Genomic DNA, 17,204 nt, shown 5'->3' on the forward strand with positions numbered 1-17,204 from the left:
GTTCGGCAGGGTTGTTTGGGTGCCCCGCTGTTTTTCAATTTATATTTGGCAGAGGCGGGGGACTGCTTGAAGCCATGTGGGTTGGCCAGTCCAGTGATCGGTAGATCAAGGGTTCACTGGCTGGCTTACGTGGATGATGGAGTCCTTCTAGATTGTTCTCCTGTGGGACTCCAAAGATTACTTAATGGACTGGACAGCTACACCAGGGAGAATGGTCTAGCCCTCAACCCAAAAAAAATCAAAGATTCTGGTGTTTAGACATAGGCGTAAAAAAATTCCCTACAGTCATTGGGTGATAGGAGGTCAGCAAATCGAGAGAGTAGAAGAGCTGTTATATCTGGGCTTTAAAATATATGCCTCTCCTGCTATTTGTAAGGTGAAAAAGGATTTGCAAAATAAAATTGTGCTATTATTGGCCCAGATGAAAAACATATTGTAAATTCTCCGTACTTCCACTGGTTCGATTTTACAAACCAAAAGTTATACCAGTTATACTTTATGGGCTCGAAACCAAACCCCTCCTGTGGCATACAGACTGGCAGAAATGGGAGGGTTTGGTATGGAAGAAAGTGCTCACTCTTCCCATGAGTGCCTCAATGGTTCTCCTCAGATTCGAGCTTGGGTTAAGCTCCTTAAAATCTTTTGCAGAATGGAAACTAATGTCTCTCTTCAGGCTAATTTCAGTTGCACAGGAGAACTCTCTATCTGGGGATATTAGAGAGTATTCTGAGAGGGGTGGTTCGGAGAGATTGAGAAAATTGGAAGTATGGGCTCAGGATGAATTATCGGAGGCAAGTACGGATTTGGATACTCTGCTACATAATCCCTGCAAGGTCAAAATAAAGCTGGCAGAAATGGATTGATCACAACAAATGACTTGATGAAGGCTAAAGCAAGATCCAATCAATTCATAGTAGAAGAAAAGAATCTGGGCTTTATTCCAATCTACTTGGTTAAATTTCCGGATTGGAAAATAAGGAACAATTTCCTCAGAATCAGATTAAATGTAGCAAGAACTGGTGAAGTCTTGTCACATAGAGGTCAAGGTGATCTGGTCTTAAAGTTATGTGATAGATGTTCGAATCCGAAAGCCCAAACTTTGAAACATCTCCTAATGGATTGTCAAGGAACCGGAGAAGCCAGATCTTGACTTTTCCCTAGATTTGGTTCTAAGAGTGCTAACTTCATACCAGAAATGGTCTGGGACCATTTAATTGCTGGTGTCCACAATCCTTTAACAGTCGCAGTGGTGCAGGTGCTTGCTAGCTGCAATATTGTTGATTAACTATTCTCTCAACATGCCTAAATGTTATGTATGTCTCACCTCTTTTCTCTTGTCCTTTAAAAAGTCAAACTATTGTTTAGGATGTTGCTTCTAAAGTTAGGGTAACGATATAGTGATCATAATAGTGTTTAGAATTAATGGGAAATTTTATAAGAAATGTTTCTATTTTTTAAAAATGTTTTTGTTTTAGTTTTTATTGCTGTTTAATTTTAAAATGGTGTTTTACAACAAATGGTTTTACATGTGACAACTAGTCATATTTTGGAATGTGTTTGTTGATGGTAATATGTTGCTTTTTCCTGTTTCTTTTTTTAAATTCTTCTTCTCTTGCTCGTTTAAAGGAAATATTCAGTTGTGAATTGTTTTTTTAAAAGGTTGTTTCAACCAAACACAATAAAAAAATATATATTTCTGACAAGGTTCTACACCTGATCTAAGGTTCAGCAAGGCAAATTGAATGTAAAGCTATGACCCTTGAACAGCTCATAGAACCTACAATACAATTGGAGGAACACCTCCTACACGTCCATTTGTATGCACATGCAATATTGAGTAAAGCACTTGAAAACGGAACAGGGACCCAAACATTAACCTTATGGAACCAGATCAGAGCTTAAGGAGTTAAGTTTGGGAACAGAAGGTTTACAGTAGTTTATTGTTGTGATTCTGCATACAGTAATAACCAGACCAGGGGTTATATCAGGCAAACTATTTGCTTCTCCATTTGAAAAACAAAGAAGCCATCTTGATCATTTAGATGTATGGTCACATCTAGAAAAATACCATGCCTCCTGAAACCTGAGATTCCTTATATTGATGGTATCCTGTTCTAAAGAATAAAAAAAAAATCCTGAACAAAGAGGCACACGTTTCACTGGTTTCTTGAATATAGTAGTTCTTGCAATGAAGTGGGAAAGCACAAATTCAAAGACTACTTAAACAAAAAGGCACTGCAAGAATAAGTACTTGACCACACGGTTTTACTTGATAGCCTAGCCATGGCAAGCATTTCTGGCACTGTTCTCTCTTGGTTCTTCTCCTTTCTGTCTGATAGAACTCAATCTTTTTCTTTGCCACCTATCTGTTCTAAACCCGCCTCACTTCTATGTGGTGTTCCTCAGGGCTGTGCCCTCTCCCCTGTTCTGTTTAATACCTATATCCAGCTCCTGATGGAACTAATTTCCACCCACGGCTTCAGTTGTTACTCTTACGCAGACGACACCCAAATCTTGGTTCGTTTGGATCTCACTGTCCATGATACTGCCACCAGATTTTGGGGTTGTCTTGAAGCTGTGAGGGAATGGATTTCAGCCATTTGGCTTAAGATGAACGGGGACAAACCTGAGGTGTTGGTGGCGGGCGCCCTTCTGCTAAAGCCTCCTGTACCCTTCTGGCCCCCTACTGTAGGACCCTGCCCTATCCCTGTCTTCTCTGTGAAGAATGTGGGCTTTAAAATATTCTCTTCTCTATCCTCTGACCTTCAAATTGGCGCTATCTTTCAAAGAGGATATGTTCAGCTTAAAACTATGCGCAAAATGTTGCCCTACCTACCCTCTCACTATTGTGCTCCAGTTGTTTCCTCTCTCATGTTATCTACTATGGATTATTGCAACACCCTATTATTGGCACAGCCTGAATACCTTTTGCCGCACCTGCAGGTGCTGCAAAATGCGGCAGCCAGAGTTGCGACTTCTACGTCTAGGCACTCTCACATTTCTCCTGCGCTTCCCCATCTTCACTGGCTCCCCGTGGTTAAACGAGTGCAATTTAAGTCGCTCTGTCTGGTTCATCTGGCTTTTTATGGTAATGATCCCAAATATCTACAAGCTAAATTGTGCCTGTATGTCCCAGCGCGCATCCTTCGCTCGGCTGTGGCATGTTTGATTTCTGTACCTCGCATTGGCGGCCGCTCCTTTTCCATTCCTCTCACAGATCACTTCACATTACGCCGGTTATTGAAAACCTATATTTTCTAATGTTGAACTTCACTCCCTTTCTTACCGCCATGATGCCTTCATTGGCGACCGTGAGCTCTACAAACAAAATGTAACATAACATAACTCAGGTTGAAATAGGTGGCACTAAAATATGCATCAATTCTTCTATTATGCCAGATTTCCTAACTCTGCAAATATCCAGATTTGCTTTTGTTTCAGTAGACATGTGGCCTCATTCCTAATCCGGCGGTAACCCTGCCGGTGATACCGGCGGGTTGCCGTCGGACTTGGAATGAATTACTGGTGCCTGACTTCCCAGTAACACCGGGAGATTACAACCCCGGCGGTCCGGGCAGTCAGGTGTCAGCAATTTTCATGTTTCCCATAGAGTCCTCTGGGAATGGGGACCATGGAAGCACTGGCACAACGGTGCCGGTAAGCTTGTGTATGTCCATCAATCTAAATGACATGCTGTGGTATTACTCTTTTCAGACCCCTTTCTTGATCAGGATGACTTCTTTGTTTTTTAAATGGAAAAGCAATTAGTTTGCCTTATATCTTTGCTCTGGATATTGCTGTGTGTGAATCACAGCCGTAAACTACTGTTACCTTCCTCTATACACAAACGTACCCCCTTAAATGCTTAACTATTCTTTATTCCTATGTTACTTGGATGAACATACTTAACCTTATTTATTACAGACAGTTGTGTTAAATATTGATTTTCTGTGACATGCAATTTGATTTATAAATACAGTTTGTAATCCTTTACATTTGCTAATAAAATGCCTAGATATATTGGATCATAACCAAATTATACCCCTAAACTTCAAATAATAACAGCATTTTCATATATAAATGTTATTGCTTGTGATTGGTACAAATTACGAGTGCGACTGCTTAACATTTGTTATATCAATGCAATAGGGTGCCTTCTTTGTGCCATAACTTTTCAGGTGATAAAAGTCGAGTTAATAACATGTAGCCCTGATTAATGTGTCTAAATGTCACACTGGGGTGTGTTGATCTTTCTATATGTGCAGTTTTAGGCACTAAGAAAGGAAGTTTGAACATTTGGAAGAGCTTAAGCCTTCTTTGCACAGAGGACTGGTTGTCAGATCTGGGTGCTCTGGAAGCATTTGAGACGTTTCAGTTTAAACGCAGAGTTGTATCATGCACATTTGAAACCATCCATCCGTGGAATTACATTAAGCTGTAAACTAGACTGGCCTTTAGTGGACACTTAGCTGATGTGTCTCAGCGGCTAAGTGTCTTTCTTTTTTTGTTTGTGTTCTAGTGCCTTCCCAATTCTGTGTAACCGAGTAAATGCACATCTGTGACGCACACACATCTCTCTGAAACTTCATTCCATCTCTGATGCACTCTCTGACAACACTTTCTTTCACTGTATGTTAGCCCTAAACACATGGATGAGTTCGAACTATTTCAAACACAAGTCTGTTAAAAGAGAATTTGTTGACAGGCAAAACTGCAATGGGCCTAGCCACGAATGGGACTCCCTCGTTTAGCAACTGCACAGTCGCCACCCTAGTAGGGAAGAACCAGGGGACACACTTGACTCAGTCCTCGGACAGGGATCTCAAGTCTCCCAGGCGGTTAAGACAGGGTTTCATCAACTGAAGTATGTGAGATGTTTTCTTCTGTATTTGGAATACCCACAGAGAATAGAGGTAGTCATTGCACTCATCAAATCTAGACTGGACTTTGGCAGCAGCATCACAGAGGCATCCCTGACTAATGGATGCATTAGCCTCAGCGCAGTGTGAAAGCAATGGCTAGGCTGATCTCTGGTCCTTCTTTCCATAAGCAAATCATGGCTTTTATGACAGAGGTTCACCTTGCTGTCCTTTATGTGCATCTTCTATCTGCCTAGTGGACTTTTTTGCTCTGCATCACTCCTCATGAAGAATCAGTCTCCATCTGCTGGTTGGGCAGGCGAGGCTGGGTGGGAAAGCCGACTCTTTGGCAGCCACTGGCTGCTGGAGCACGTTGTACAGGTTACAACCTACTAACCTTTTGTAGGCATGCACAAAGGGTTTTGTTCTCTCAGCATACCAACGGTAGGCCTTGTGTAGTTAGTTACAGTCAGTGCCAGGAAGCTAATATGCTGGTGTATGTGGGTTTATACAAGAAACAATAAGTGTAAGTGTGCTTTATGAGAAACAATTAACATAAGCTGCAAGAAATCAAAAAAATGTATTGTTTCAAACTTATATTTTTCTTCTATTTTCTGGTGTTCTTGAGAGGGGTACTCTTTTACACAAGACGTGTTGAGCAGGAGCTAAAAGCAGCTCCGGGGTATGCAGCATCACCCACTAATTAGGAGCTACTTTTGGGGAACCAGGAGCTAGAACGTGGTGGAGAATTGCAAATCTAACTTTCACATGAGAAGCAAACTACAACCTTATGTCCATTATACATGGCTCATTGTGGTTTAAATATCTTCTAGATGTATCCTATTGCTCCTTTAGACACATTGCGAAACATCCAACGTTAATTGCACAAAGGTATGTTTGAATGGCACAAGTTGGCATGGGGAGTCGAAAGTAGTTCCTGGTAGCTCTGGGTGTCAAGCTAACCAGGCTCTTCTAGTCTACAAGCACTAGCTGAAGAGCTCCCAGGTCCTGCCGAATTCGAACCCTAGTGTCGTATGCTATTATTGACATATTTTCTTTCCCTGGGTTTTGCATTGAGCATCTTCAATGACGAAGTTTACCACTTTCTTAGTTTTGTTACTAGATCTGCCTCTAGATTTGTGTGATTATACATCGCTCGACAACAAATGTACAAACATAAATGAATAGTGAAGAGAGACGGGATATTATAGACACGCATTATTTTCCAGGTGAACACTACCTTGTACCACTTTTTTCCAGTATCTTCAATATTTAGACACAATTTTGGGATGAGAGACGCAGCTTAATAACGCTGTCTTTTCTAGATACAATCTCCATGTTCAGGATTCTGCAAATGACGGGACGCTTTTTGAGAACCAATGGAGTTGTTGTCTACTTCCCAGAAGTTAATCCCTCCAGGGTAGTTGGTTGGCAAAACGAGTTGGGTGAGCATTGTCTGAGAACTTTGTCATGAAGTCATTGGAGGAGTTCGGGTTATTATTGGCACGTGGTGGGAAACTAGCCTATGAAGAGACTCTTGGCATTTCCATTAGAAGGCTGTGTGCATGCTCCAGGGGTTTTAAATATAATCCTGTATGTTATTGGGAAACAGTGGGTTACATACAGGGCCACTTTCCAATGTGATCTGCAGTGAACCATGGCTCTGGCAAATTTCAGTTGGTGGTTGGTATATAAGAATGTAAATATCGCAAGTGATATACAGGTTGTATTTGTGCAAATCAAATGAGTCGTACCCCAAATCCTCACTAACCTTATTTTGTTTTGTTATCCCCCCACTCCCATATGGACTAGAAATCCCAATGTTGACAGATGGAAGTTGGAAATCAAACCCTCCATATAGGATTCACTTTCCTGGGATTGACCCATGAACCCCACCTGAAGGTCTTACTCTTTACTCTCTTTACATTGGTCTATACCTTCACCATGGTCGGCAACATCGGAATCATTGTGTTAATCTGGCTGGCCTCTCGTCTCCATACCCCAATGTACTTTTTCCTGTACCACCTGTCCTTTGTGGATCTCTGCTATTCTTCTGCCATTGCTCCCAGAATGCTGGCTGATTTGGTATCCAAGGGGCTGGTGATTTCCCTTATTAGTTGCATGGTGCAGCTCTTCTTTTTATGCGGCTTTGCCAGTGTGGAGGCAATCCTACTGGCCGTCATGGCTTATGACCGCTACGTCGCAGTTTGCCAGCCACTGCACTACATGACCATCATGACCGAGCGACTGTGTGCACGCCTCGTGGCTGCAGCATATATTGGTGGAATTCTGCACTCACTGGTAGAGGTCACGTGCACATCTCGATTGCCATTTTGTCGCTGGGAAATTAATCATTTCTGTTGCGATGTTCCTCCATTGCTCAAGCTTTCATGCTCAGGTACCCTGTCCAATGAGATAGCCATGTTCATATTTGGGGGCTCCCTTGTTATCACTTCGGTTCTGGGTGTCCTCCTCTCCTATGGTACCATCATCCTGGCTGTCCTCCGGATGCACTCCTCGGCGGCGAGACTCCGGGTCTTCTCGACATGTTTCTCTCACTTCACAGGAGTGCTCTTATACTTTGGGACAATCCTCTTCACTTATCTCCGGCCGTCATCCAGCTACTCCTTGGACCAGGACAAGGCTGTGACCCTATTTTACACTGCGGTGATCCCGATGCTGAACCCCTTGATCTACAGCCTGCGGAACCAGGACGTGAAGGAGGCCCTGCGGCAAATCATGGTCCGAACAGCAAAACATTGTTGAATGCCTTATAAACCTTTTAACACACTGTTTGGCAGTGCATATTAGTTTCAAGAAAGCGTCACTCACAAAAGCAAAAGTTCATGATATGGTTAACTCGAAACCATGCATGTGCCACACATGTTGAGCTGCAGGCGAAGCTTTCTTTGCGTTTTCCAGCAGCATTCCCTAGAATGCAGGACACTCAACTGTGAAGAGGATCTAATGTATTCTGGAGCAGCAGCTGTTTCTCAGTCTCCTGCCAGCTGTAGGGTTCAGCCACATAAGAGTTCATAAAGAATCCACAGTGTGGCTTATTTCCTGGGCACATCAGCCAGTGCACGCAATATAAAGTGAAGCAGGTCAATGTCTCGGAAGGATAGCCCAGGGGCAACGTGCTCGGCCTTGGAAGCAAGACCACACGGAGCACCACAGGTTCGATCCCCGGGACCGCGCTTAAAACCTCTAGGTATTAAGGGCGTTATAAATAACCTCGCAGATCATATCAATGCATGGATCTACTCACTGCCATTTGAAGAAACAGATACAAAGGGTATATACATAATCACTGTGAATATTAGACAGTTTCAACTAACTAAAAGTGTGCCTGCTCTTGCACTAATGCAAACAGCTTGATAAAAAAAAACAGGTGCCCTTTGTGGATGTTTACTATTTCGGCTCCATCGTCTTTCTTCCATTACCCAATGTTTTGCTTCAGGTTTGGCTCCCGGGTGGTCCTTTAGTGCCTTGAAGTGGGATTCTAAGGCGATAAACATTGAAATGTGGCGTGCAATAGCCAGTTATTGTGTGCCTCCATTCGCTTCATGCCGCCTGACAAATATGCAGAGTGCTTTTTACCGCTGCCCACATCATATGAGGACTTAATAAAATTATATTTGCATTCAAGTGATCCATGCAATGACATACCACTTATTTACTGAGTATAAAAATACAAGAGCAGCAACTTACATCAGTTAGCCAACAATATGGCACTGGTAGCTATCCTGTTAGGAGAAGCTGTTCCCCATAGAGTGATCTTGCAATGCTCTTAATCACGTACTCGTGTACTTCTGGACAAACGCAACACCCTCAAAATGCTTTCCTCTACATATTATCACACTTACTGCTGAGGGTTGCACACAATAATACTGTACTAACTCATCCTCGGCCAACAGGCTATCCCCTCTTAATGGACCCTCTCCTGGTTTTGGCACTGATTTGCCAACAATTCACTGGACCTTCTTTAGGGTGATCTGATGATGTTCGATGTTCAATCCCAATTCAATGTTTTCTGCTTTGCTGGACAAGGTAAATGCACCTTTGTTGTTGCTCATACCAGCCATGATGCCAGGTATACCTCTAAAGCATAACAATGTATACTTGTGTGCATATCTATAGAACGCATTCGTAGTTAAGTGTACCACAGCTCCTTATCATTGCCTAATGAACACTCCCAAACATGCCTCACTGCAGCAGCAGCAAGCAACCTCTCACCAGGTCACAACACTACTTGGCTGCACACCCATCCTTATATCTTTTATCCTATGACCCTGAAACATTCACTGTTCAACTGAAATGACATCCCTAGAGGACATTCACTGTTCAATTGAAATTATTTTGCATTTCATGCATACCACCTGTGTCAATGTAATAATAATTGATATTTACACTCAATTTTTGTATTACAATATGTTCTGTCAATGAAATGATAATTGATACACTTAATTTTGTATTGTATGTTATGTTTTCTTATTGTATTTTTATGATGTCACTACAAGTTGTTATTTTTTATTTATGTTTTAACACTTAGTATGTCTTATTGTTCATCACATGTCAAATATGATTAGAAAATAAATAATTGTTTCCTAATATTTCAATACACAGATACTGTGAGTGGGTATTGCTTCCAGATTCACTCCTTGGATCTCTTACCTATGAGACCAACCATTTATAAACCTTTTGGACAGATCTAAAATGATGTATCTGTTCCGTCCAATGTCTAGTTTTGTTTGAAACTTTTGTTATTAAGGTTACAAATAATTGCTTACATGGACACCCATCCAGGACTAGCAAATGATATATCCAATGACACACACTCAGCAACCATGAACATTGCATCCAGAAGCATACCTCTGCTCCGGGTATCAGTAAGGGAGACAGTACTACGTGTGTGCTAGGTTATGCAATTTCTCGTGCAATGGCTTGATAATACCTACAGAAAGCAAACAATTATTTGTTGAAATGCATATACATGTGTATGTGTACATGGGCTGATTTCGTTGTGTGATGTTCGACTGTATCTCTCTTGCATTACTCTTATGATGCATCTGCACAGCCAAAGATCTAAATATATCTATGCATACACACGCAGTGACCACAGATGTTCTCAAGTGGACTGGGCCCCCTACCATGCCCACCAAAACTCATGGACATAACAATCTGGAGAACCATGTACTCTCCAACAGGATCACACCACAACTTGCTGTACCCGCATACGGTGCTAAAAAGTGACATACACAACCACTATGTCAATTGTGGTTTGCAAGTTGCAACTCACAGCTTTAAATTGATGGTGAGTATGGGTAAGGGGTAGTCCACTATATCGGACGGGAGGGTAGCTCTGTGGCAACACGCATGCTGAGCAAACGCAGGTTGGAACCCCGGACCTGCGCTTGAAGAAAAAAAAAAGGGCGTGTTATAAATAATCTGCAATTAAACTAGCACCTAGATACCTACGGGTTATGTGCGCTGTAAATAAATGCTAAAATAAAATAAAAGAAATAAATAAATGGTAAGTAATTCCTCATTCAATAGCCTTTTAATGCTGTGGGGTCCCCCAGGGCTCTATACTCTCCCCCCTGGGTCTTTAACATCTACCTTTCTCTCCTTGCCCGCCTCATCTCCTCTTTCTCCTCCAACTTCCAGTGCTACACAGACGGCACACAGCTCATCTTCAGACTCCCTTCTGACCCTCTTGCACCATCCATCATCCATGACTGCCTATCTGCCATCCAGTCCTGGTGCACCTCCAATGATCTCTGCCTCAACGCCTGTAAAACCGAGATCCTTCCCATTGGGACCCCTGCTCCCTCCTTCTTCCCTTCTCTCTAGCCCTCCTCCTTGGGCACCCCCTCTGCACCTTCAACGGAAGCCAGGAACCTTGGAGTCATCTTTGACTCCTCTCTCTCCTTCCTCCCTCACACGTAGAAAATTGCCAAGAAGTCCAACTATCAGCTCTTCCTTCGTCAAAGAATTCTTCCTTTTCTCACTTTCCCTCAAAGGCTCAATGTGACTCAAGCCCTGGTTCTCTCTAGACTTTACTACTGTAACAGCTTTCTCCTGAATCTTCCTTCTTCCGCTCTGTGACATCTGCAGCTTATCCAGAATAGGGCAGCAAGACTTATCCTTGGCCTTAAGCCCAGGGACTGCATCTCTCCTGCACTAAAAAGTCTTCACTGGCTCCTGGTTGTTGCACGGATAAAATTCAAATCCCTCTGCATCATCCACAAGGCTGTCTGGGCCCGGGGACCACACTACCTTCAGCTCTATCTTACTAAATACTCTCCCTCAAGACCACTTCGGTCCTCTGGCACCAACTCTTTGTGCATGAAGCGTTTTACTAAACAGAGGGCAGGGGGTCGCTCACTATCCTTTGTGGGCTCCCTCCTCTGGAACTGCCTCCACCTCCCCATGTGACTTGAGCAGGATCTTCTCAAATTCTGAAAGCTCCTTAAGACTGTCCTCTTTTCATCCTTCTTCCCTCCTACTTTCTGCTGCTAATCCCTCAGTTGCTGAATCAGTGTCCTTGGCCTTAATGCATCTTCAGGGCCTTGATCTCCCACACCAATTCTCCCACCTCCTGTCTTTTTACAACACTTGCCTCTGCACTCACTCCACTCTGGAGACTCGCACTTACACCTCCCATGGCCCAAGCTGTGCAGCACTCAACATTTTCTAGTACTTCGTCCATGGCTCCCCCTAGGGCTTGGACTCCACAGCACTTACCCCTCTTCCCTCTTCCTTCTGCACTTGCACGTTCTGAATACTCACAAGGCATAGTAGGGTCGCCCCCGCTCTTCTCCCCTCTGCTCTTAAATTTTGTATTGCAATTGTTGTAATGTATTCCCTCTCTCCCTCCCTGTGGACACTTTGAAACAGTATATTCTTATCGTATAAGCACCTAACAAGCAAACAATAAATAAATACAATAAATGCTGATGCAATCTGTCAGGTTGAAAGTCCAAAGCTGCACCTTTCGCAAGTGGTCTCCGTATGTTTGCATTTAACTAGATTGGGTATAATTACTTTTCCAAGCTGAGTGTCAAGGCCTCATCAAGGGCGTATACAATCTACTTACTCCTGTGAGTCCCCTGTCCTCTCAGGGATAGGGAGCCCATGATGTACCCTGTTCCTTAACACTGGGTTATGTGGGCTGTACTGGTTGATAGACTATCATGGTAGTGGTGGCAGCCTGCTGCACTCATAAGTGCACCTATTCGGGACAGCTATGTACAACCCAGTGCTGCACCTAGAAACCCTAAATTGTGTCCTGCCAGGGTGAGTGGAATACAGATGATGCCATACATGGCACTTGTGACTTTGGAAGAGCAAGGGTTGTAGAACCTAGAAAAGAGTCCGGATACCTAAGTAATTGCTTAGTAAGATGCTTGTGAAAATTTGAATTTGGCAAAACATAGAGATTGGATGGGAAGATAGTTTTGACATTTTGCAGGTTGATGCGAGCAGCAGTGACTGTAAAGGTGATGAACAATTCGAGTTAATGGTCTTTTTCCCAAAGGACCTCAGGGATTTGAGCTTCAAGGGAGGGGGTAAGGAGGTTAGGAAGGGTATACATTTGGTAAGGGTAATATAAGAGGACCGTGAAGTGCTGGGAGATAGATAACTTTTGCCTTCGAAAGAGTTGATCATGAAATAGCACACTGTCACTCAGTAACGGATGGAATACACATTTCCAAAGATCTGTGAAGGGCACAGTGGTGAGTGCAGAACAGCAGAAGAAGATTTGCGTGTCATTGACAAAGAGGTGATCACAGAAGACAAAAAAGGCACTGGATTTACTGAAGGAAGATGTGTAGATGGTGAAGAGAAGGAGGCTGGGAATAGAGCCGTGGTGGACTTCCACATGGAGAGGAGTAGGGTTAGAGGTGTTCTTGTTACAGGAGACAGGAGACAGGAAATCAACAAGCTGAGAGGCAATATAGGAAAGTGCAGTATCATGAGTCTTGTAATTAGAGAGGGTCTGAAGGGGATCAGGGTGATTGAATTTGCCAAAGGGTGCAGATAGGTTCAGAAGAACAGGATTGGAGGAGAATTGTCTATGCTAGGCAGAGCTAGGAAAATTGGAGACGTGAATTAAGGTCATTTTAGTGGCTGACAGTTACAGAATCGAGACTGGAGAAGGTCAACAAGATCATTAAATTCCAAGTAGCTGTTGATCCTGTTTAAGACCACCTGTTCCAGTACTGTATGTTAGAGTGGGAAGGCAGAAGGAAGAATTCAGTCGAGGGATAAGTAAGAATAGGGAACATAGTGGCCACTTTGTAGCATGCAGAGAAGTACCTGCTGACAAGACGAGGGTGAAAAAAGAGGATACTTTGAGAGCGGATTAAGAATAGAAGAGTTCTTTCTTTTACAATTTGTGGAACATTTGGGTCTACTGGGCACAGAAGAGGCTGGGCTTCCAGATAATTGGAGCACATTCATAGGGGGAGATAGGTTAGAAGGTGGGGGGCAGAATGGGCTGGAGGTTAGAGATGGTGGAATAATTAGAGTTTTTGGGAGGGAGGAGGAGGAAGAGGAGAATGATGAGGGTAGTGAGGTTTTCACAGATCTTCAGTATCTTAGATGAAAAATATAGACACGTCATTGGCTGAGATGTAGGAGGGTAATCGTTCAGGGGAGAGGAGGGTTGCCAGGATAGCTTGAAGGGTAAAGCTGAGTTTTTGAGAATGAGAGCGAAGAGAAGAAATAAGGTGAAGTAGCAGGACAGGGTGTTGTTTAGGGCTGTTCTGAGTGTTTGGATAACCTCCAAGTATGTCTTTAGAAATTATCGGTATGGGATTTGCTCCATTCATGACAACTTCTCAGTGTCGAGTGACACGTACTTAGTTAAAACATGGCTGAAAACTGTGCTGACTAGGTTCAGCTATGAACAAAACCTGATGAACCTTTATGCTAAAAGTAACAGTGGCCCCAATTGTGAGTACAGAACTGCCCGTCCATCAAAACCAACCTATATTGATGCCTATCCCAACAGTGCAATAATGCAATAATATTTGTTACTCAAGTTTATTATCAGTGATGCGCTGGCAACTAAAGGTGCATTTTATGGCATTGCTAGATCTAAGCGCCAATGTCACTTATGTGGTACACCTGTCTTAGAAACTCTGGTCCATCTTTTAACTGAATGTGAGAGTTTATCGTTAATCAGGCAAAGCTAAATTAAATCTTATAATAATTGTTTTGATTGTACAGACATGCCTCAGCTTTGGTCTATCTTCTTTGAAGGCAATGACCATAAACTGATATTATATATGGTAGCATTTGATTGGAAATGTGTTGATATTTTGAAACTCTTATGTAATTGATTTTAGCTGATCTTTATATTGTATCTGTTTTATAGGTTTTAACTGGTTTTATGACTACCTTGTTATGCCCTACTCTCCTTTGCTGTGCCATGTCTGTGTACCTGTTTTGTTTTTGTAACTCTGATACTGTAAAGTGTTTTATATTCAAAGCCAATCGGCTGTGAGTATATAAATTCATGAAATTAAGTAATCCATGTCATCACTTCCACATACCTCTTACTCGTCCGAGTTCCCCAATAGGAATCCACATCATTACCCCCACCTCACTCTTTCTCGTCACAAAACCCCACTATCCCACCTCAATCTTACTCTTCACTGTACCCCACTAGCACACTTTACTCTTCCTCATCACAGTTTCCTGCTACCCCCAGTAGCAATCCATGTCATTACCCCCACATCATCTGTTTCTTGTTCCTGTCTTTAATATCCGTCTTCTTCACCTAGTAGCCCAATAGTAATCTATGTCATTACCCTCACATCACCTCTTTCTCATTCTTGTAATTACCCCCACATCCCTCTTTCCCTTCCCTGTACCCCAATAGTAATACATGTCATTACCCCTAGATCCCTCTTGCTTGTTCCATTACCCTAATGGCAATTCATGCCATTACCCACACAGCTCTCTTCCTCGTCCCATTGCCTGTATATCAATCCATGTAATTAACCCACATCCCTCTTCCTCTTTGCAGTACCCCAATAGTAACCCATGTCATTGCACCCACATCCCTCTTCCTCATCACAGTACCCCAATAGTAATACATTCCATTACCCAACATCCCTCTTCCTTGTCCCAGTACACCAATGGCAATTCAGGTCATTACCCGAACACCTCTCTTCCTCGTCCCAGTACCTGTATATTAAGCCATGTCATTAACCTACATCCCTCTTCCTCTTTTCAGTACCGCCATAATATCCCATGTAGTTACCCCCACATCCCTCTTCCTCATCACAGTACTCCAAAGGTAATCCATGTTATTACCCCCACAGCCCTCTTCCTCAGCCAGTACCCCAATAGTAATATATGTCATCAACCCCACATCCCTCGTCCTCTTCCCAGTACCCCAATAGTAATCTGTGTTATCACCCCCACATCCTTCTTCCTCATCGCTGTAGCCCACTAGTAATCCATCACATTACCCCAAATCCCTGTTCTTCTTTCCTGTCATTACACCATATGCTTCTTCCTTATGCCAGTACCCCAACAGTGAGCCAATGTCATTGCCTGCACATTCCTCTTCCTCTTACCTGTCATTACAACATATGCTTCTTCCGTGTCCCAGTACCCCAATAGTGAGCCAATGTCATTGCTCCCACATCCCTCTTCTCAGCATCCCAATAGTAATCCATGTCATCACTTCCACATACCTCTTACTCGTCCCAATTCCCTAATAGGAATCCATGTCTTTAACCCCACTGCACTCTTTCTCCTCACTGTACCCCACCTCAATCTTACTCTTCACAGTACCCCACTAGCGCACCTCACTCTTATCACAGTTCCCTGGTACCCCTCATAGCAAACCATTTCATTACCCCCACATCATCTCTTTCCTGTTCCTGTATTTAACATCCATCTTCTTCATCCTAGTACCCTAATAATAATCTGTCATTATCCTCATATCATCTCTTTCTCATTCATGTCATTACCCCCACATCCCTCTTTCTCTTCCCAGTACCCCAATAGTCATACATGGCATTACCCCTACATCCCTCTTCCTTGTCCCAGGACCCCAATGGCAATTCATGTAATTAACCACACAGCTCTCTTCCTCGTCCCATTGCCTGTATATTACTCCATGTCATTACCCATACATCCCTCGTCCTCTTCCCAGTAATCCAATTGTGACCCATGTCATTACCCCAACCCCTCTTCCCAGTACCCCAATAGTAATCCATGTCATCACTTCCACATGCCTCTTCCTTGTCCCAGTTCCCCAATAGGAAAACACGTCATTACCCCAACCTCACTCTTTCCCATCACAGTACCCCAGTACCCCACCTCAATGTTACTCTTCACAGTTCCCTGCTACCCCTAATAGCAATCCATGTCATTACCCCCACATCATCTCTTTCTTGTTCCTGTCTTTAACATCTGTCTTCTTCATCCTAGTACTCTAATAGTAATCTATGTCATTACCCTCATATCACCTCTTTCTCATTCTTGTCATTACACCCACATCCATCTTCCTCTTCTCAGTGCCCCAATAGTAATACATGCCATTACCCAAAATCCCTCTTCCTTGTCCCAGTACACCAATGGCAATTCAGGGCATTACCCGCACACCTCTCTTCCTCGTCCCAGTGCCTGTATATTAAACCATGTCATTACCCCCAAAGCCCTCTTCCTCTTTTCAGTACCGCCATAATACCCCATGTAGTTACCCCCACATCCCTCTTCCTCATCACAGTACTCCAAAGGTAATCCATGATATTACCCCCTCAGCCCTCTTCCTCAGCCCAGTACCCCAATAGTAATCCATGTCATTAACCCCACATCCCTCATCCTCTTCCCAGTACTCCAATAGTAATCCACATCATTCCCCTACATCCTTCTCCCTCGTCCCAGTACTCCAATAATTATCTGTGTAATCACCCCCACATCCTTCTTCCTCATCCTTGTAGCCCACTAGTAATCTATCACATTACCCCAAATCCCTCTTTCTCGTACCTGTCATTACACCATATGCGTCTTCCTTGTCCGAGTACTCCAATAGTGAGTCAATGTCATCACTCCACATGCCTCTTACTTGTCCCAGTTCCCCAACAGAAATCAAGCCATTACCCCCACCTCACTCTTTCTGGTCACAGTACCCCACTACCCCACCTAAATGTTACCCTTCACAGTACCCCGCTAGCAGCACCTGACTTTTCCTCATCACAATTTCCCTCTACCCCTAATAGCAATCCATGTCATTATCCGCACATCATCTCTTTCCTATTTCTGACTTTATCATCTATCTTCCTCATCCCAGTACCTCAATAGCAATCCATGTCACTA

The 17,204-nt window shown here is 43.2% G+C and overlaps 2 protein-coding genes across 3 annotated transcripts in view; one reads left to right on the plus strand and one right to left on the minus strand.

The window, feature by feature from the left end:
* Positions 1–17,204, minus strand: part of LOC138513745 (scavenger receptor cysteine-rich type 1 protein M130-like) — a 490,460-nt gene that overhangs the window by 133,974 nt on the left and 339,282 nt on the right. The window lies entirely within an intron of this gene.
* On the plus strand, positions 6,690–7,625 carry LOC138514508 (olfactory receptor 5AR1-like). The gene has a single exon (XM_069629981.1). It carries the CDS (start codon positions 6,690–6,692, stop codon positions 7,623–7,625), a length of 936 nt encoding a protein of 311 aa, XP_069486082.1.

The sequence above is a fragment of the Ambystoma mexicanum genome, chromosome 12 (assembly GCF_040938575.1).
Source record: "Ambystoma mexicanum isolate Mex_15411 chromosome 12, UKY_AmexF1_1, whole genome shotgun sequence".
Classification (NCBI taxonomy): domain Eukaryota; kingdom Metazoa; phylum Chordata; class Amphibia; order Caudata; family Ambystomatidae; genus Ambystoma; species Ambystoma mexicanum.

Coding starts and splice junctions, on each gene's coding strand:
- LOC138514508 (XM_069629981.1), top strand. CDS start 6,690: ATGGAAGTTGGAAATCAAACCCTCCATATAGGATTCACTTTCCTGGGA.